This window comes from Fusarium solani (genome assembly GCF_023522795.1).
Source record: "Fusarium solani strain SB1 chromosome Unknown bctg00000000, whole genome shotgun sequence".
Taxonomy (NCBI): Eukaryota; Fungi; Ascomycota; class Sordariomycetes; order Hypocreales; family Nectriaceae; genus Fusarium; species Fusarium solani.
The window spans coordinates 2,391,064-2,411,227 of NW_027072157.1; the positions used below are offsets into that span (position 1 = coordinate 2,391,064).

At 54.0% G+C, this 20,164-nt stretch overlaps 7 protein-coding genes across 7 annotated transcripts; 4 read left to right on the forward strand and 3 right to left on the reverse strand.

The window, feature by feature from the left end:
- Positions 1–489: 489 nt before the first annotated feature.
- Positions 490–1,452, reverse strand: MRS44_000749 (uncharacterized protein; the record flags this gene model as incomplete). Its single annotated transcript, XM_046280682.2, has 2 exons — positions 490–1,045; positions 1,400–1,452. 2 exons carry the CDS (start codon positions 1,450–1,452, stop codon positions 490–492), a joined length of 609 nt encoding a protein of 202 aa, XP_046138645.1.
- A 1,537-nt stretch (positions 1,453–2,989) lies between these two features.
- On the forward strand, positions 2,990–4,053 carry MRS44_000750 (uncharacterized protein; the record flags this gene model as incomplete). Its single annotated transcript, XM_046267493.2, has 4 exons — positions 2,990–3,030; positions 3,129–3,147; positions 3,227–3,518; positions 3,590–4,053. 4 exons carry the CDS (start codon positions 2,990–2,992, stop codon positions 4,051–4,053), a joined length of 816 nt encoding a protein of 271 aa, XP_046138646.1.
- Positions 4,054–9,704: 5,651 nt separating this feature from the next.
- On the forward strand, positions 9,705–11,400 carry MRS44_000751 (uncharacterized protein; the record flags this gene model as incomplete). Its single annotated transcript, XM_046267492.2, has 4 exons — positions 9,705–9,818; positions 10,002–10,394; positions 10,462–10,917; positions 10,972–11,400. The coding sequence occupies 4 exons, from the start codon at positions 9,705–9,707 to the stop codon at positions 11,398–11,400; spliced, it is 1,392 nt and encodes a 463-aa protein (XP_046138648.1).
- A 584-nt stretch (positions 11,401–11,984) lies between these two features.
- On the reverse strand, positions 11,985–13,156 carry MRS44_000752 (uncharacterized protein; the record flags this gene model as incomplete). Its single annotated transcript, XM_046274980.2, has 3 exons — positions 11,985–12,253; positions 12,308–12,681; positions 12,738–13,156. The coding sequence occupies 3 exons, from the start codon at positions 13,154–13,156 to the stop codon at positions 11,985–11,987; spliced, it is 1,062 nt and encodes a 353-aa protein (XP_046138649.1).
- A 388-nt stretch (positions 13,157–13,544) lies between these two features.
- On the forward strand, positions 13,545–14,030 carry MRS44_000753 (uncharacterized protein; the record flags this gene model as incomplete). Its single annotated transcript, XM_065624179.1, has 4 exons — positions 13,545–13,556; positions 13,608–13,642; positions 13,686–13,698; positions 13,881–14,030. 4 exons carry the CDS (start codon positions 13,545–13,547, stop codon positions 14,028–14,030), a joined length of 210 nt encoding a protein of 69 aa, XP_065479889.1.
- Positions 14,031–14,207: 177 nt separating this feature from the next.
- On the reverse strand, positions 14,208–17,148 carry MRS44_000754 (uncharacterized protein; the record flags this gene model as incomplete). Its single annotated transcript, XM_065624180.1, has 3 exons — positions 14,208–15,064; positions 15,121–15,819; positions 15,894–17,148. The coding sequence occupies 3 exons, from the start codon at positions 17,146–17,148 to the stop codon at positions 14,208–14,210; spliced, it is 2,811 nt and encodes a 936-aa protein (XP_065479890.1).
- Positions 17,149–17,942: 794 nt separating this feature from the next.
- MRS44_000755 (uncharacterized protein) lies at positions 17,943–19,612 on the forward strand (the record flags this gene model as incomplete). Its single annotated transcript, XM_046270457.2, has 2 exons — positions 17,943–18,184; positions 18,238–19,612. 2 exons carry the CDS (start codon positions 17,943–17,945, stop codon positions 19,610–19,612), a joined length of 1,617 nt encoding a protein of 538 aa, XP_046138651.2.
- Between the last annotated feature and the right edge of the window lie 552 nt (positions 19,613–20,164).

Here is a 20,164-nt window from a genome sequence, read left to right on the forward strand (position 1 = left end):
TGACTGGATGATTAGGCATCGGTGAGCACGCTGGACGCAGAATTATACCCGGGCACTTGGGTTGAGACATGGTAAAAGGCATGGCATTTGGGGTTGCCATCTTGACACGGCCGTTTTATTAATGACTTTGTGCGGGAAGACAATGGAGATTGCCTTGTTGGGCGGGCAAATGCAACCTAGTGCTATTTGGATTCTTTCCCTTTTGTCTCGTGAAGTCCCTCTTGTCAAACTTTTGCATAGCTGAACTGGTTATATGAGCATGACCTTGGCTATCAGTGGAAGTTGATTCTGAATCATAGGTCTCACCGAGCACTACATTCTCGTACTGCGAGTGTGGACAAGGCATTCACTCCATGGTGTAATTGAGGTTGTGGAATGCCTTGTTGTTGTGTCTAACCCTGTATTGACCAGCCAGGTAGGACCTTCTATACGTGTCTGTTTGTCTATGCTATACCAGGATACAGTCTATTCAAGCGACATGCCTTTCTCTCAGGGGCTTGGATCTTCAATCTCTTCCGCCTCTTCAGTGCTGTGCTTTTGCTGATGGGTGGTCGGCGTAGGGTTCAGGTGTGCGATTTTGCCGCTGCTCTGGAGCTCCCTGACACGGCGAGCGAGGTCGTGGATGTGAACATCACCGCTGTCCGGAGCCAATTCGTTGAGGGCTTCCTCGAGGTTCAGGAGATAGTCAATGTTGGGGCCGCTGGGACCTTGGCTGCGGGCAATGTGCTCGGCAAGCTCCTGGGGATCCTGAGGGCCGACGAACTGGTCGTTCTCCGGAGTGCCGATGTAGACGAGGGTGTTAATCGGTGGAGAGCCGTCGGCGGGGTGGAAGGGGGCGTAGTGGATAGAGTAACCATTGATCTCGCGGATGTCAAGATATTCCTTGACCTCGGCGACCTTTTCGGGAATGATTCGGTAGGCGACACCCCAGACGCGCTCCGGTGCAGATGCGTGACCGTCTCTATCCTTTAACTGTTCCCAGTAAGACCTCTCGATAAGAGTGACAACACGGCCGGGAGCCTCGGGTGTGCCTCGGTGATCCTGACTGAAGGATACTGTTAGTAAGAACCGTTGTCTTATCCGTCAAGTGTTGGAGTCATGCCTGGCCTGTGAGGGAGTCAGCTGGACGAACTCGAGGTGGTCAGCCAATTGAGGGTATTCAGACCTGCCAGAAACGTCGGACATAGCCGTTGACCCATCCAGGGATTCTCCGATCTTAGAAGGCGGGCGTCAGCGAACTGGTGACAAGGGTTGAGACATCGGGTGAGTTAGTTACCGAAGTGTGGCGGAGGCTTCCAGATGAGGCTCCTATAAATCACGGAGAGGGCTGCGTCAGTATTGGGAATCAATATTTGGATGCGACGGCTGTGTAGCCACATCATAGAGAGCTGAGGCGCACCCGTATCCGTATAACCAGAACTCGGAAGTGTCTTGGGCGTTCTGGACGGTCATGGCTGAGGTTGAGGTCGAGGACTGGAATCAAGGTGTATTAATAATGGTGTTGAGCACATTGCCGAGACTTGAGAGGTGCGTACTTGGTCGGTTGTGCAAGACGGAATGGAACAGTGGGCTAGACGGGTCCCTTAAGCCGCTCTAGGTAGTCTAAGGCAAGGTGTAAGTGAGTAAGTGCTATAACAGCCCGTGATAATAGGTTGCTCGGTAGTTGTGACTCTCAGGACAGGGGCAAGCATGGATGGATTAGATGAATGGATTAGAGGGATGGATGGGAACGGGAATGCCTTGTCCCATCGATCCAATGCGATGAGGTGACCTACGGATGGGCCAGTAAGAGGCAAGCATCCAATGGATGTCAAGGGCCCTATACGCGGGAAGCCGCAGCCGCAGATGATCCAGAAGGCGGGCCGGCAAGAGATTGAAATCCATCCATTCCCATCCCATGCACGGATGGATCCAGTCCATGTGTAAAGACGGTGGACCTGGACCACGATAGATGGCCGCTGCCCGCTCCGCGCCTCCACCGAGATTAGATGGATGCTGTGCTCCGGGTGGCTGAGGCCATCCTCTGCAGTGGCTCATGGGCGCCCGGCGTCACTGACAGATTAGTTACTGCACCTGGAGATGGGCAGACGCTGACTTGCAGATGGAAGCGCTCCATGGAATCGTCCATCCAGCGTCTGGCGCCTCCATCCATCCCTACAGGGCGTTCCACGGGGCGCTTCAGGGGACTACGTACCGTAAGGACGGATATCGGCCTGCCTAGGGGCCAAGCCAAGACAAGCCAAGCCCAGCCATGAGAGGTCCTCGCAGCGCAGTCAGGCTTCCTCGTTCCTCAGCCTGAATTGGATGCGAGCCCGACGACGTAATCCTGTCTCCAGAACCATCAGCTTGAGCAGGGGAAGGTGCAAGGGCATGTCAGGCTCTACGCAGCAGGTCCTTGCTTCCCTTGCAAATTGGCCAAGTTGTCCGCGTGCCTTCCCTTTGATCTCTTGAAAAAAAGAAAAAATCCTTTTCTAATACAAACACCACTTGTCCCATTCACCTACAACCATACACACACACACATCTTCCACCTCTCAGAAACCGACGTCACCAGGCTTCCGTCACGCTTGAACCATCCGCTACTCGCGTGTGATCGCCAAACCTGGTCCGTCAGATAAAACTCCTACTGTGGGAGCCGCTTCTCCGACCCTCGCTCTCGCTCTCTCGTCGTCGCCCATAAATTCCCACGCTCAGCCACACTTGCTCACTTCGACGCTCCACCGACAAGACAACACTGCCCCGCGCTCATACTCCCCCCTGGGCCTTACCGAGAACCAAGCGCAAAAAAGGCACGCAGCCATTTGTGACGCTCAGTCCAGTCCAAGCCCAGCCCAGCGGCACTCTTCAGCCGCGCACCACCACCTCAGCCCGACCTCAAAAACCCCCGTCATACTCGACGTCCTACTTGCTCTCCTCCTCCCTTAAAAGGTCCTCCTACCGATCCAACTCTTCTCCAGGACAACGAGACTCTTGGATCACACAAATCACTATGGCTTACAACCGTCCCTTCGATGAGGATGCTCTCCCCAGGTGAGTTGCCCCTCATTCCCCCGCGCCAACCAACGGTGGTTCTGCGATGCGCCCAAGTCAACGTCACGATACCAGTGCTAACCACGCGCCTCGTACAGATTTGCCGAGCCAGACCCCGTACGTTTCGCCTGCTCTCCCATGCTGATGGGTCAGCCATCGAGGGAGAAAGCACATCATATTGACCTTGTATTTGCAGAAACCCGGCCAGTCGAGGACTCCTGCCCCGCAACAACCCCCTCCACAGCAGTATCACCAGCAGCAGCCTCGATATGATAAGCCCTTGCCAGTTCACCGAGACTCTCGATCTCATTCGATAGGCCAGCAGCATGGCTACGGTCACATGTCGCCGCCTCCAAACCCTGGCGCGAGACCGCCTCAGCCTCACAGCCGTCCTACCCTCAATTCGCGACCTCCCCCTTCACCCGCCCTTGATGGCTCTGGTTCCGACCCTTCACTTTTGCCCCTATTCCGCGCCGTAGACAAGGATGGTGAGTATCGTCTGTTGATGCCCTTCCTGCAAGGGGGCAGCTTTACCAGCAACCTGCTGACCCTTATCCAGGGACTGGTCATCTCTCTGAAAGGGAGCTCTCCGCCGCGCTAGTCAACGGTGACTGGACCGCCTTCGACCCCCACACCGTTCGCATGATGATCCGAATGTTCGACTCGGACCGGAGTGGCACTATTGGTTTTGAGGAGTTCTGCGGTCTATGGTCCTTCTTGGCCTCATGGCGAACCCTGTTCGATCGTTTCGACGCCGATCACAGCGGCAATATCTCCCTGTCCGAATTCAACAACGCCCTCGTCGCATTTCGATATCGACTCAGTCCCCAGTTCGTGGAACTGCTTTTCAACACATACGACAAGCGCAACGAGGGTGTCATGAGCTTTGATCTCTTTGTCCAGAGCTGCATCTCTCTGAAGCGCATGACGGATGTGTTTAAGAAGTACGACGACGACCGCGACGGATACATCACACTAAGTTTTGAGGACTTCCTGACAGAAATCCTCAAGCAACTCAAGTAAATGACTAAAATGGTGGTGTGGTTTTGGAGATTTTGGACATTGAAAACGAACTCCTAGGACTGGAGTGTTACATGGATCAAGTCTCACATGTGACTGTGATACGGCCCCAAGGGAGGAAGCCAGCATGCATGATATGGCGGGGTGTATAACGGGGACGGCTGGGTACATGGAGTGACAAGATGGAATGGACAGATGGATGATACCCTAGGTCGAGGCTGCGGATCCTGACTTAGAGACCGGGACTTGCCTTTGATGCATCACATATGAATTTTTGTTGAGCAACCTGACCCAGTCCCAAGTTGGTTATACCGTCATATGGGTTCATAAAGTTCCTTAACAACTGGATGCCAGACGCGAAGTCGGGTTCAGGACGAGCAACGGGTGCCGGGTTATTCAGAGCAGCTTTGTGAGACCTCCTTGTGGGTAGCTTGCCCTGGCCACATGGGACTAAGGAGTTACATATACTCCGTTTCCACCCAAGTCTACATGGTTGAGTTGCACGAGTGCCTTGGTCCTTGATTTAATCGTGCGAAGTCGGCGCAACGAGTGTGATAACCCTGCTGGCAATAAATGTAGCACAGTGAGGCATTCCACCAGGTGACCATTGCCGTGGCAGGCGACAATGAGTCTACTGTCCGATCAACTCATACGCCTCTCGGCGCAATCATCTATCAGCCCTATACCAAAGGGCTTAGGGGGTCCGATTCCTAGTCTCCAATCAGACATCCCAGGCGAGCGCAAGAAGAATAGCAATGACCCCTGGACCGCACGGTTCAACAGTTTGACGTCGATTGTGGGGAGAAACGCCACTAAGCAGATATATTGACCGAGTTTTCATGACGAGATGCTCCAGCCGACAATCTGCTGGGGTTGGTGATCTGCATCTTGGAAGCTTCCAAGAAGCTTGTGTTGGTGGCTCTGTGTCGATCGGAAGCTTTCAAATCACCTGCAAGGTCATTGGTTTTCCAAAACATGCGAACATGCCGATATTAACTAGGATACGGCAAAATCGTTGTCGTTGCGTGTGGTTTCGGGGTCGCAAAATGGACCTCTCAGAGAAGCCATTTGGATCGTCTGCTTGGAGATCAGCGCCGATTGGCCTGGCTCGTCGTTGGAGGTCTAGACTTCCAAGACAACCCGACAGAGACCAGGCTCGACCATCATCTGATAGTTGCATTGGATCGTCTGGTGTGGTCCAGGTCATGGAACACACCAGTTAGTCTGTGTAGAAAAGGTAGCAGAAGGAGATGGCCGATGAGACGAGTGGCACAAATCCGCAAAGTCACATTCCTCCGTTCCAACATGTCGGTTTGACAGCGGACGCTGTTGTATGCCCACTCACGTTTCTGCAGTGCTTATCGGTGGAGTGATGAGCGACCGACGCGAGCTTGGTGCTGGGCTATGTGTCGGTCGGTCGCATAAAATGATGGTGGCATCCGCTTCTTTTCTGATAACATGCTCAAGTGGTAAGGGTAGCGGATGATTATTTCCACGATTTCGACGCTCGAGTGATTGGTGGTGGGTTATTGAATTCGGCCGAGTCTCGTAGCTGCTCAGATCGATAAGGAACATGATGATGTCCAGACTTGATGATTGAGGGAAGAGAATGTCGTTTTCAACCTTATGCTGGTAAGATTGATAATCCTCGGTGAGGGAACAAGGAAAGTGAGAAACCTCGTCTCGCCAAACCCATGGCTTTTCAGTCATGGACGACCGGTGTTCCGTGCTCCATTGTCTTACAAGACGGCCAGTTGAGCTCAAAGTTGACTAACTGGAAATTGTTCAATGGGCACACCCATGCCTTCAAGGGTTCTGGAACCACGGACACAACGTGGCTATCGCGGCAATAGCATGGTAACCATCCAGTAGAGCCAAGCAAGAGGTGGAGATTTGGGTCTCGAAGGCGCGAACAGGAAGCAGCCTATTGACTCTGCCCTCTTTCGAGCATGGATGTCCGTCCAAGGTTTTTGTTTTTTTGGTGGTCATGGGATCGAACCCAAGTTGCCCCAAGCTCCGCCCGCCTATGGATTGCGACCCGACAACGAGCCTTTTTATTCCCTCTCTTCGCCAACGCAGTCCAAGTCGAAGGGCTAACCCGGTTGTTTCCTGGGAAGCGGCGTGGGCCACGCGGGGAAGCTCTCGACAGGTATCTGAGTCCAATTCTGAAGATTGGCAGACCTGATATGTATAGTTTCGAGACTCAAGACGTTGCTCATCCATCTGAAAGGGAAGCTCAGGATAGCCAAAAAGCTGGCTACCCTGGAGAAAAGAAAAAAAAAGACGTTGCCGCCAGTCGTTATTTGTTGCTCGCCCAGTGCCCTTCATCCATCTCCACCCCAATTAGCCCCCACACGCACTCCCACCTCTCCCACTGGATATTCCCACCCCTTCTCTGGCAGCTGGGAGCTTCCGTACCCGGTTTGTGACTCTGCCAGGAAGCACATCAGCCCTGAGCTGTCGGCGAGCTTCAGCAGTTGCTCGCTGACTGTGCCAGGCTTACGGTTCCAGGCCCGGAAGGTACCTCCGAAGTCGAGAGCGAGGGCGCGATAGTGAACATGTCCGTCATGGATTTGAGCATCTGAGGTACCGTCGACGATTGCCGCTGGGGTGAGATTCGCAGTGGCCGGTGGTTGCGGCGCGGGGTCACCGCCCTGAGGGCCTCGAAAATAAAGCCGGACTTATCGTGGGCGCGACCTCGGTTCCGCGGTCTTGGGTTGGATGTGTGCGCTTCATCCTTCGAGTCTTGCGACGCTCGCTGCCATTCCCGGTCCCTTTGTCCCAGGCGACTCCCCTAGCAGCATGCCATGCCTTGTCACCGGCGTCCCTCAAGCTCGTTCGTGCGCTTTCAACCGGACCTGCAGCTGGCTGGCTGCCTCGCTCGAGTCAAGCGACAGATTTGACGTGATGGACAGGAGTAAATTCTTGTCCACTCTATCGCCACATGATTTTGGACGTTTCGGACATCAGCTCACCGCCTTCCTAGGAGGCGAACGACCCGATGAGAAGGGTGTAGCGCTTTGCAGCTTTGCCCGAGTCGAATAATAATGGAAGCGAGGGGAGGACCCTTCACTTGTCTGACTCTGCGCACGCCCGTCCTGCACCTTCAGCAATGCCGGTTCCGTACTCGTAGGGCGAGGAGCTGCCCGCTCCCCTGGCCGGTGATGTCACCGTCTCACAAGACCCGAGACTGTGGTGACAAGGGCTCCAGGATGGGCTGTGGGCAAGACTCGTGCCCCAAATCGCTCTGCTGCGCATCAGCTCTTCTCCAATGAATAGAGCTTCTCGAAGCTTGCCCCCTCTCGCCAGCTACCCTCCACCACCAAATCGAAAAAGAAAATTCCATCATCCCCTTTCTCGAAAGAAAAAAAGGAGATGCATACCCCTTAAAGCAGGACATGATTCAATATTCTTCTACTTGTGGGGGGCAACGACTCTCACGTCGAATCTCTCCATGTCCACAGCTGTGAACCGTCGCATTCCAAACGCCACATCGGCCTCTGAGATTCCAGCTCAAGTCTAGTCGCCCAGGGCTTGAGCTCCAGCTTCCAACAGCATTGTGTAGCTATGGTCCCGTGGACCAGTTCGTGGCGAGAGTCATGCAGAGGTACTCGTCGTGTACATGTGATAACCACGTCCGGAGTTGGCTTAGGGACAGGATCTGTGAGTGGCAGTTGACCTTGGGTTTCGGCCCCGCCGACCCTGGCCGTTCTCCAGACATGGCCAACCTTGGAGGCGCCGGGCCTTTTCTTGCGACATGCTAGGTACCTGTCGCAAGCCGATGGTGTCGACGAGGCCGGCCGGCCGGGTGTAGGTATCGATTCTGGCATTGGTATCGCAGGGGGACGTGATCTGCGACCCAGTTCAGCTGCTGATTGACTGGCTCGAGACTTTTGCCTTGGTACTGTGCTGTGGTGGTTAGCTCTGCCTCCACCGATCGCATCTCTTGCAAGCAAGCTCTGGCAATGGACCAAGAGAAGGGGACCTTGAACAAACCTGAACAAGGGACCAGCTCCACCTCGAATGGAGCTTGCTCCCCTGCTTCCTGGCTCTTGGGGGAGCTTCTCGGGGCCTGCAGCACCTTTTACAGGGCAGCAACGTCTGGACATAAACAGCCAAGGGACGTCTGCTCTGCTTCTCAACCTCCATCCGTCCAGACAGGAAGCTCCACCGCCAGCCACCCCCCTCTCCACTGCTGCCACCACCCCTCCCGAGTCATTGCAATGGGAGCCAATTGATTTGCCCGCGCAGGCGCTTGGGCCATGCCCTTCTCGAGCTGCTGATGCTTGCTGATACCTGCTTTGGTGTTGCGCTCTGCTACTGGACGAAGCAGGCTCTTCCGGACCCTGCTGCAGCAACTTCTCAAAGGCCTCGAGGATTGCAAGATTGAAAGCTTGCCTGCCCCAGTCAAGTCCCAGTCCGTCAAACTCCGTCCCATTCTGGCGCCCAGCCTGCAGCCAGACAGAGGGCAGGGAAAGAGTGGCAGAGGTTTTTTGCTTCTCGCATGGGCCTAGAAGACTGCTAGACAGCTCCCGTACCCGCACCCCCGGAGCTACGTCCTGACGCCATTGGTCCCGGGCGATAAGTCGTTCGAGGCAGCTGAGATCGCCAGTGGTGGAGGCGGAGGTCTGGTAGTTGAAGAAGGCATGGGAGAGCTCGCTCAGGCTCAGGCTGTGGTTGTGGTGCCCTTGTCGAGGTCGTCGAGGTTTTATCGCCTGTAGTTATTGTTGTTGTGCGGAAGCACACTTCGGTACCGGCCTGGATCCGTTGCCCACACGCCCTCCCGCAAGATTTTTTTTCTCTCTTGCTGGATGTAATTTTTTCCCTTTCCCTCGGTCGGGGTCCGTCTGTGTGTTTCTCACTCCAAGCTCGGTCATCTGGTCCGTGAGTGATCTTTGTGTCTGGTGTGTGAGTGTGGACGAGCGAGTGAAACGTCTGGAGCACCGAAAAGCTCTTGCTCTTGCTTGTGTAAGAGAGTAGAGCTCAGCTCGGCACCACACACCACACACTCGCCGACACACACCCTTTGTCTGCCTCTTGCACTCACTCCTTCCTTTGCTCTTGCCTTCTTGTTCGCTCTTATTACTCACCTGTTCTCACACGCTTTACCCAAAAGCATCTTTTGCCTCCCACCTTCCGTCTTTTTTTTCTACCTTCTAAAGCTCCATCCTCCGATCCTCTTTCCTTTCCCACTCCATACTTTACCTACCTTACCTCTCCTCCTTCCCCTCCGTACCCTCTTCCTTGCTATTCACCCACCCTCCTCTCGACGGATCACCCGTCTTCTCTCGAACTTTTTGCTGTCCTCGTCGATTCTCGACGCTTCAACAACGTTTTACAGCATTTTAACTCGAATCGATTCCATTGCTTAGCTTCAACGACGTATCAATCGCAACTTCGCTCGACCCTCGCAATCGCATACGCCACTACCGCCGCATAATTGGACCGATTCCGAAACGGTTCCTGTAGCAAGCTTGCTCATGCTCAAGGGCAGCTCATCTCGCTTTTAACGAGCTGCGCCTTGAAATGTCCCTAGCTTTTACAGCTTCATTACCGTCAATTGAAATTATCGCATCTACAAATACAGCTTCATCGTCAGCATCTTATCGCTACACAACCCCCGCCAGCAAGCCATTGCGCATGGTGGGGTCAAGATGCCGCCTCGATCTTCCTTAACGTCCTCTTTCTCAATTACAGACTCTAACAATGAAGTGGTCTGCCCCCTTCGAAATCAAGATGGCTCCAGCTGTCGCAAGAGGTGTATCGGGGTAAGTTTCCCACGTCTGGCTTTCCTTTTCTCTGTCCCTGCGTCTGGGCTTGGTCTCCCGAACCTGCACCCGCCCGACCTTTTCGTCATGTCTCACCACCCTACCTCGCCAGTGTACTGAGCTGGAGAGCGTCTCATGTTTCTCGGGAACGTCCCTCATCTGACCTTGAATACCCAAATATAGGAAAAGAGATATCGTTCAATGCAGGAACATATCCGTCGAGCACACCCCGAACACTACATTTCCAAGCTTCCGGCGACCGAAGAGAGCTTCCTACTAATGATCAATACCCCACCGTCGGAGCGTCGCCATCCCGATCAGACCTCAGCTCCAACAGCTCAGGGTTTGTCCCACTCTCAGCCCGGCTTGCCCCCGCCCGTTGACCACCTTCAAGGCTTTCACGAGCGACACAATTATCACCGCGACGAGTCTAGCAACCCAGGAACTCCCCGCCGTGTGGAGGACCTCAGCGGTGCTGGACCTCCGTCTGGTCCTATGCTTGGCACTGCCAGTGCAGCAGCCGCCCTGGCTGAGCTGCATGGCGTCAAGAGTGAGCGGGACATGGATTTCGATAGTGTAAGTTGAGCTACCCCGCCGCCTATCGATAACAGAGGCATCGGCGACCAGGGCTAATGATGAACAGGAATATTATTCAGATATGGATGCTCGGCGAAGGCCGCGAACGTCAATTGAATTGCCGCCTCTCAACCTCTCGAATCACGATATCACCAGCGACCCTTATTCCTCTGCCAAGTCCAACAGACAGCGCGACTTTCTTCCATCTATCCTCGCAAACTCACCTCCCGGGAGATCATCAACCCTTCCACCCCTCCAACGCCCCCTTGGTCCTAGCCGTCCCCGCAAACAGTCAGTAACAAAGCGAGGAAGGGAGGCTCACCATAAAAAGAAGAATTCGAGAGGCTCCGCAACTGATTGGCTGCGGAGAATCCAGAATGAAGAGCGATACAGACCAGGGAATGATAGAAAAGCCATTTCTGTCGAACCCTCTACAGATTTCGGGAAAAGATGGGAAGATCTCATCGACGCAGCTGATCAGGCTGCTTCTGCTGCTGGAGATATTGATGAAGATCGAACTCCTGTATGTCCAGACCCCAATTTACCCTGCCTGATAGCGTTACTAACCACTCAACAGGTCCCACAGTCTCCGGTCTCAATGCACAGGGCATCTTTGCCGCCATTTTCCCACCAAACGCAATTCCAACCTGGCAACTACCAAGCCTCACCTCTCCAACAGGCTCTCACACCTCCATCTTATGGCCAAGATGCTGTAGAGCCATTCCCATCTGTTGAGAGTGGTGAGAGCGGCGAAAACTTTCACATTGGGTCCCGGGGGCTTCCCGATTCTTCACCGACATACTCGGCCCAGAACATTCAGATTTATTGTGCCGCTTGTCAGGGCTTCTCCCTGCTCAAGGACTCATATGCATGCACTGAGTGTATCTGCGGCCTCTGCCCGACTTGCGTTGAGGTGCTCATGGCCGAGCATGGAGCACGAAGGAAGTGTCCCCGCTGCGCTACAATCGGCGGACGGTTCAAGCCTTTCCAGCTCGACATTAGATGAGTGATTCCTTGAGAATCACTATTTCTTTTTCTTTTTCTTCTTCTTCTTCTTGCTCTTCATTAAGTTACCATTTAGGGGATTCATGAGGCTTCTTTCACATTGATGCGGCGTTAGGGCATATGACGGGAGCAGATGGACCTGCACATGATCAAGACGGCGAATCATGGTCTCCCCTGGCACCGCCTGTGCCAAATGACTTTCCATTCCTTTTTATATAGGGCGCTGCTTCTGCCCTCTCGGGATATTTCTTTTTTTTGCTACAATGGGTTGGGTAAAGGAGTTTTTGGTTTCAACTTGGGGAACATGGATGGATATTGGAAATATCTCCATGATTCACCCATTGGTTAGGTTTCTGGGTCGACAGAAGGATATAACATCGATCATTACAGACTAGGTAGTCAATACGAACAAGGGAACTCGAATCATTAAAGGCCCTGTGTCGAATCAAGTTGTGAACAGTCGTATATATTCTATTGATGCATGATAATGTGTACGTGATACCCAAGCCAAGCCAACCCAATGCGTGTACCCATATGACAAACCGAAAACACCTGTAGAGCAAGGATGAGAACGCCCCATTGACTTTACTTCTTGCCTTCCTTCTCCTTCTTGAGTAATAGATCCCTCATTTGTGCCCGAACATTGCGACTGCCACCCAGCTTGGGCCCCTTGAGGACATCCTCGGACCCAGGTCGTGCAGGTTGGTTGGTGGGCTTCTTCTTCCGCAATTGTCTCTGAGCCACGTCCTCAAGGAACTGTTGGCGGAACTCTTCGGCCAGTCGGTCATCGGCCGCACCGTCCTGTTCAACTTCGGAGGCCTTGTTGGCCTGATCGGGCATTTCGTACACGTCCACTGGTGGATTGTTAGACCATCTTTCATGTATGAGTTCAGGGAATATCAACGTACACCGAGTTTCACGGAGGACTTCTTCGACGAGCTGGTCTCGCTTTATGGCGTCGCTGCCACGACGGTTTCGCGGGCGCCACGGCTTGCCGTCCCTCCCAAGCCTGGGTTTCTTTGCGCGGCGCCCCTGCGGAACCTCTTCTTGCGCGGCGCCGCCCTGCGTCATGCGCTCCGTCCTGGCCACGTTGCGGTCCCGCACGTCGTCGCCGAGGTCAATCTCCATCAGGTGGCCCTGCATGACCTCGCGGCCGCTGTTCTCCTTTGGTGGCACGGATGTTGCATGCGGCGCGGCGTCGGATCTAGGTGCGGAGGATGATTTGCTCTGGGATGTGTTCCCACTCGCGCGATTAGACAGCCGGGATTCTATGTACTCCATCCTTGAATGATTAGTTGTGCGTGGTGGGAGGCGCGGTGCCCGAGGGGTCAGACGTACATGTGCTTGTCGTTGAGGTCGGCCAGCATTCCGGTCTGGTGGGTGAATCGATTCGCGACGCTGTTTAGCACGGCGTCGTGTGAGGCCTCGTCTGATTCTCGGGGCACGAGAGCGCGCTCGTCGTTGATCTCGTCGTCAGGTCGGTTAGAGTTGCGAAAGGCGACGCCGCCAAGTCGTCCTCTCCGCGCGTTTCGCAGCCGAAGCGCCGCGGCGACAGAGGCATCTCCGTCATCTTCATCTGTATATTTCTGCGTTGCCGTGTCCTCGGGTGCCGTAGCGATCGCGCTGGCGGGAGACTTTGGAGTGTCTGCAGAGTCTTGATCTTGGTCCTCGGTGCGCTGGCGGTAAGCCTTTCGTTTCTTGCCGGCGCGGAACCGTATCGGCTCCGGCGCCGCTTCTGCAGTCGGTGCAGTGTCCATGGACGGCTACCGGCTTGCTTGCGAGGGTGTGTGTGAATGGTTTGTTTGTTCGTGGTTCAAAGGAGCTGGGGATGGATTGATCTGCTCTGGGTGGCATTCGGCTGGTGACATCAACTAGCCAAAACCTTATCTTATCGAGGGACCCGCAAATTACCCGCTCCAGTGTCTAAGACAAACTTGCCTTGGGTTGAGCGAGGTTGGATGACATTAAAAGGCACAGCAAGTCTAGGTCTAGATCTCTTACAAAGTGTAGCTATCATTTATGCAGGATCGTTTTAATGCACGTAGTTGCGCTGTGTAACACACCTGCCCCCTCCATCCCTACATCTCTCTACACTTGCAGCTCCTATCAAACGTGACGACTTGCCTTATCCATCAAACCGCAACCATGACGAAGCGGGTATGCAATCTCATTCTCAGCTGTACAGGCCCATCACTGACATGCCTCAAGGTATACTTTGTCGTTCACGGAACTGTCCAAGGCATGTTTGTCCCGGGTCATTCCAGAGCTCTCAACTGACGTCACCAGGTGTCGGCTTCCGGTACGAAGCTCTGTTCCGCTGAGATGTTCCGAGAGCGGACATATCTAACCAAGAGCAGATACTTTACGCGGAAGAAGGCTCGAGAGTATGGGGTCACAGGGTGGTGCCGAAACACGCGGGATAACACGGTGATTCTAGACACTGCGTTCGATTATTTGCGGTAGCACTAACTCCCCGAACAGGTCGAGGGCGAGGCTCAGGCTGCCGAGGATATCCTGACCAAGTTCCTCAAGGATGTGGATTATGGGCCCAGACACGCCAGAGTGACCAAGGTTGTAAAAGAAGACCGGGAAATTGTGGAGGGAGAAGACAGTTTTGACGTTACACGCTGAGGAAACAAGACGCAATACCTAAAAGCGGAAACAACACCATCCTACGAGAAATGAGCACTGGAAACAACCAGTGCATTACTTAGGAGAAACAAACCAATACCAAGGCACACCAAGTTTGCCTAATCCAGAACGCTGGCTCATTTTCAATTATATTATAATGCTGTATGATACCCATCGCTAGAACCCTCTCCCCCGCCTCTTGATGACGGGTTTCTTCACAGCTCCTTGCGTCACAAACTTCTTCCCGTCTGAGCCAATCTTCTTCTTCTTCTTCTGAGACCGCTCCTCCTCTGCGTGCTTCCGGTCCTCCTCTTTGCGCTTATCATCAGCCATCTTGGCCTCAATCTCCATCTTCCGGTTGAACTCGACCTCGGTGATTCGCTTCTCCCTCACCGAGTATCCCTTCTCTTTGACCGAGTAAAAGACGCCGCCCAGATCAGCCAGCCAGTGCGGGTCCACCGCCGTAACCGTTGACACATAAACCTTGGAGGTGAGGATCAACTCGTGATACACGACGTAATCGGGCGGGTGTCCGGCGTAGAGGGCACTGGTAGGATGTAGCTGTACTCCAAGGTTCGTCCGTAGGTTGATATACTCCCCCGAACCCTTGTACTTGGCGGCCTGATGATAGTATCCGGAGCAGATGCACTTCCGGACAATATCCCAGTCCATCCCGCAGCTCGTCAGTTCCATCTTCTGCATTCGAATGATATCCAAGAGCTGTTCGCGAATCTCCTTGGCTCGCCTCAACGACTTGGGGTGCAAAAAGTGCTTGACACACCAGCCATCTGAATAACCATTGGCCTTCCAATTCGTGTACACTTGGAGGTACGTCAAATGATCAGACTCGTGCACCCAAAACTTTTCACGGGCAGCATCAGCCTCATCCTGTCTCTCCTTGGGTCGGTAGAAGACGTTGGGGACTGAGAGCATGGACACGATCGTGATCATCTCCTCACTGCAGCCATACTCTTCTGCCGTAATAAGCAGCTTGGACAGAGATGGATCCATAGGGAAAGCGCTCATCTTCCTCCCTAGTTCTGTGAGCTCGCCAAGGTTGTCCAAGGCCCCGAGGGCCCAGAGATCAAACATCGAGGTCGTGATAGTATCCTGGGGGGAGGATCCATAAAGTCAAAGTCCAAGAGGTCTTTGACACCTAGTGACTTGAGCATCAGGACTGTGTTGGCAAGGTTGGTGCGCTGGATTTCAGGAATCGTTTGCAAGTAGAGGTCTTCCTTGAACTCCTTCTCCGTGAATAGTCGGAACGCCTTTCCAGGCCCAGTTCGACCAGCACGACCCGAACGCTGCGAGGCATTCGCCTGCGAGATTGGTGTGATCTGGAGGGTATCCATGCCAATCTTAGGGTTGTAGACTTTCATCTTGGAGTATCCAGCATCCACCACGTACTTGATACCATCAACCGTCAGACTTGTCTCAGCAATGTTGGTGGCAACGATACACTTGCGCACACCGGGTGCAGCCTTGTCGAAAATCTTGGCCTGGAGATCTGCTGGCATCTGACTGTAAATGGGCAGGATGCTGAGCTTAGGCGGATCATTGAGCGCATCCAGTCGTTTCTGAATCAGCTCGCAGGTAATTTCAATATCTTCCTGACCCGTCATAAAAACTAAGATGTCACCAGGGCCCATGGAGACGTGAATCGATAGTACCTGGTGGACAGCTTGGTCGACGTAATCCTCCACCGGAGACCGATGAAACATTACATCGACGGGGAACGTTCGACCGGGGATGATAAACTCGGGGGCACCCCGAAAAAGTCCGAGAAACGCTTCGAGTTCATTGTGGCAGAGGTGACAATGAGCTTCAAATCGCGACGCCGTTGGAGAATCTTCTTAAACAGACCCATCAGGATATCCGTGTTCAGCGCACGCTCGTGCGCCTCGTCCATGATGACACACGAGTACCTGTCCAGGTCGGGCTCATTGAGGGACTCTCGAAGAAGGACACCGTCTGTCATGTACTTGATGACCGTCTCCTTGCTGGTGCAGTCTTCGAAACGAATCGCGTAACCGACGGTGCTTCCGAGCTTCACCTCCATCTCTTCAGCCACTCGTTTCGCCACACTCATTGCCGCAACTCGACGTGGTTGTGTGCATCCGATCATGCCAGTGCTTCCGTATCCGTCCTCGTGGAGAAACTGGGTCAACTGTGTCGTCTTGCCCGAACCCGTTTCACCCACGCAGATGACCACCTGATTCTCCCTAATGACGCGAAGGAGATCCTCGCGAACTGCAAAGGCAGGAAGGTATTCCCGCTGCTCCCGTAATGTCTTGCTCTGGCTGAAGTTACTTGCGCCGTCTGATTTCTTCATGTGCTCGCTGAACTTGTTGCCCTTGCGCTCACTGTGGTCGACATCATCCTCAGCCGGTACTGGTAACGCAGAGTCGCCATCCTCGTCCTTTGCCCCCATGATGTTTCCTAGTGTCGTGCCGGTCATGCTTGTAGCTTCCTTGGCCTGTCGCTGTCGCTCTCGTTGCTGCCGTGCTTCCTTGACTACCTTGCTGCCCTTTCGACTGAATACAGCCATGTGACTCTGGGGGTCCTTTACCGCAGGGATTGGTTCAAGCTGCTTGGTGAAAATCGTCCTGCCGTCCAAGAATGGCGGTCGCAGATCATGCACCAGCAAATGGACTCGGGTTGTCTCGTCGTCGTCGAAATCGGCTGCCACGTCTCGTCGTTGCGCAACACCTGACTGGAGCATTCGATTCGTCTCCCACGCATCATTTTCCCGCTGTCTCTGTTCCCGTCGGGCGTCGAACCGGCTCGACATCTTTTCGTGCTGTACTGATTCCTGTCGTTGTGTCTCCCATGTTGATTCATAAGAGCCAAAGGGGTTATGGGTATCATCTCCAAACGTGTGGCCTCCAAATTCATCACCTCCGTACCAGTCGCGATCCAGTACTAACGAGTCTTCTTCGGTTGGCGCTGGTCCTTCAGGCTCCCGAGGAGGTGTAGGCGCGTACCGCGACTGCGCTCGAGGGGTTGAGCCGCGCGACGATCCATTTTGAAACCTTTGATGCGGGTTTGGGCGCGCGGAATCCAGCCGGCGCCTCTTTGGATTGGGATTGTATCCGTCGTATTCTCGATCGTCGGCCATTTTAGCGGTGGTGAAGTTTGCGTTGTTGACCGGACAGTCTAGAAGACGAATCTCGTAACCAGAAAACAATCAAGCTGCCTGGGTGGTGATAAGATAAGACAGAGGTCACGTGCACTGTGACAACTCAGAGAGCGGATGAATTGAGTTTCCTTCCTCCATGAATATCAGTATTCCATATCTTTATGTACAATTAAATGTCTGTTCTTACGACTTTAGTCAAGCGAGCGTACAGTTTATAATGATCAGTTGCTTGGTTGGTCGAAATGACTACAACTAGGAAATGCGATCTAAATACCCTGTACTTGCACGCCAGAGTCGGGATATCCAACTTGGATGGGGGATGGCCAGTATAGATAGTCGTGCTTGGGCAATATAGGCGATTATGGTACTTTCATGAGATGATTAAGATATTTGATTAATGTTGTTTCCCACTGAGCGGCGAAATCTCATACAGCACTTTGGCACTGAGATCCGGACGACAGTGAAAAGACACATCTTAAGTCGTATGCTCAGAAGTTGAAGATCGTTGACATTACCGAGTGATCTTAAATTAAAGTAAGTAACAAATAAGCTGAGCTCGCGAGCCCATCCAGGCAGCAGTTAATGAATTTCAGCAACTGCCGGGCTCCTTGGTAAGTAGATATTTGACCTCTATGGAGGAGCCCAAGCGGATTTGCAAAATCCTTATCGATAAACCCCACCAAGAAATTTTTGGAGGAAATTTATCTGGAGCGCCCACCTTTGCACCGCAACTGGGCTTCATCAAGACCATCAGAGATACCCCGACAGTCAAGATGTCGTCCATGATCACAGCCTCGCAATGGGTCCCTAGGGGCTTTGCTGCGCCCTTCCCCAAGAAGTACACACTCGACGAGGCCGAGTTTGAGCGGATAGCGGAGCTCGCAAAGCTCCAGCTCGACGACGCCCAAGAGGACCTGGAGGAGGCGCAGGAGAGTGCTGCCAAAGATGGTGCCAAGGAGAAGGAGGAGGATGCAGACATGAAGGACGATGACGATAAGCCGGCCGAGAAGACAAAGTATGTAGCTCGAGAGACGGCTGATGTTACGGCAGACTAACAGATACGTCTAGGATTGACATTAACGACGATGACTTGAAGGAGTATGACCTGGAACACTATGACGACGACGACGACGACGAAGATAAGCCCGGCCAAGGCGAGGGCATGAGCATGTTTGGCAACATCAAGTCGCTTGCCTACTACGAGTCGAATAAGGAGGATCCCTACATCACAATCGACGCCGACAAGCTGGACGAGGAAGAGGACCGGGAAGACCTCCAGGTCCTGGCGACGGACAACCTGATTGTGTCGGCCAAGGTGGAAGATGAGATGGCTCACCTCGAGGTCTATGTCTACGAGGATGCCGCCGACAACCTCTACGTGCACCACGACATCATGCTCCCCGCCATTCCACTGTGCGTCGAGTGGTTTGACATGCCCGTCAACAAGCCCGACGCGGAGAAGGATGCGACGGGCAACTTTGTGGCGGTCGGTACCATGGACCCGGATATCGAGATCTGGGACCTCGACACCATCGATTGCATGTACCCCAACGCCATCCTCGGCCAGGGGGGCAACCCCGAGGAGGAGAAGAAGCTCAAGAAGAAGAAGAAGAAGTCCAAGAAGGCCAATGACCAGTTCCACGTCGATGCGGTCCTCTCGCTGGCGGCCAACCGACAGCACCGCAACCTGTTGGCCTCTGCCTCGGCTGACAAGACGGTTAAGCTGTGGGATCTCAACACGACAAAGTGCGCCAAGTCGTACACCTACCACACTGACAAGGTGTGCTCCCTGGCGTGGCACGCGACCGAGGCGACCGTTTTGCTGAGCGGTAGCTACGATCGTACCGTGGTGGCGGCCGACATGCGCGCGCCGGACGCAAAGGCACCCCGATGGGGAGTCGAGAGCGACGTCGAGAACGTGCGGTGGGATCCCCACGACCCCAACTTCTTCTTCGTCTCGACTGAGAACGGTGTCATCCACTACCACGACATCCGAAATGCGCCGTCCGACCCGACGCACACCAAGGCGGTCTGGACGCTGCAGGCCCACGACGAGTCGGTGTCGTCGTTCGACATCAACCCCGTGGTCCCCGGGTACATGGCCACCGGCTCGACCGACAAGACAGTCAAGCTGTGGAACATCCAGCCGACTGGGCCGTCGGTCGTGGTCTCGCGCAACCTCGACGTCGGAAAGGTCTTTTCCACCACGTTCGCTCCCGATCCGGAGGTTGCGTTCCGTCTCGCCGTCGCCGGCAGCAAGGGCACAATGCACGTGTGGGATACCAGCACCAACGCGTCGGTGCGCAAGGCCTTTGCCCAGCGGGTACCGGAGCAGAGCGGCAAGTCTGAGGACCGCCTGGTTGGTGTGAACAAGGACAATGACAGCTCGAGCGACGATGAGGGAGATGAGAAGGAGGATGATGATTCGATGGATGAGGATTAATCGAGAATCCGGCCATGCCGAAGAGGTGAATCAGGAAGAGAAGAAACCGATATCCCCGATCTGGATTGGAATCATGTCTCACTCGACCCCTATGGCGACCCTAGTGGGCAATGTCTCTGGCCCATATCGAAGCCATGTCTTGCTCAATTGGGGGTTCCCATAAACAACGAGCTTGGAGGAAACACACCGGCGTACAAGGACTGTTTCACAGCGGGAGGACTGGACGAATACAACGTGGACGATAGATTAGGAACGGGAACGGAAAAGCAACATCCTCAAACATCACAGCCCGTTTTGGGTCAACGGGGCGAAGCGCATAGCATAGGATTTGCCCCTGCAGGACAAGGCTGAATCAAGTGAACCTATGCACACAAGACTGAGAAGCCGTGCCAAACTGAATGTTCCGTGCCGTGATTGAGCAATTGATCATGATGCTCTTGTGATGGGTCGGCTCATTAAAGATCGGGCCCGATTGCGTCAAAGGCGCACAAAATAGGCCGGTGGCACTTGGCGCAACGCATCGTACGCTCACAGACACTTGTACTATCAAAA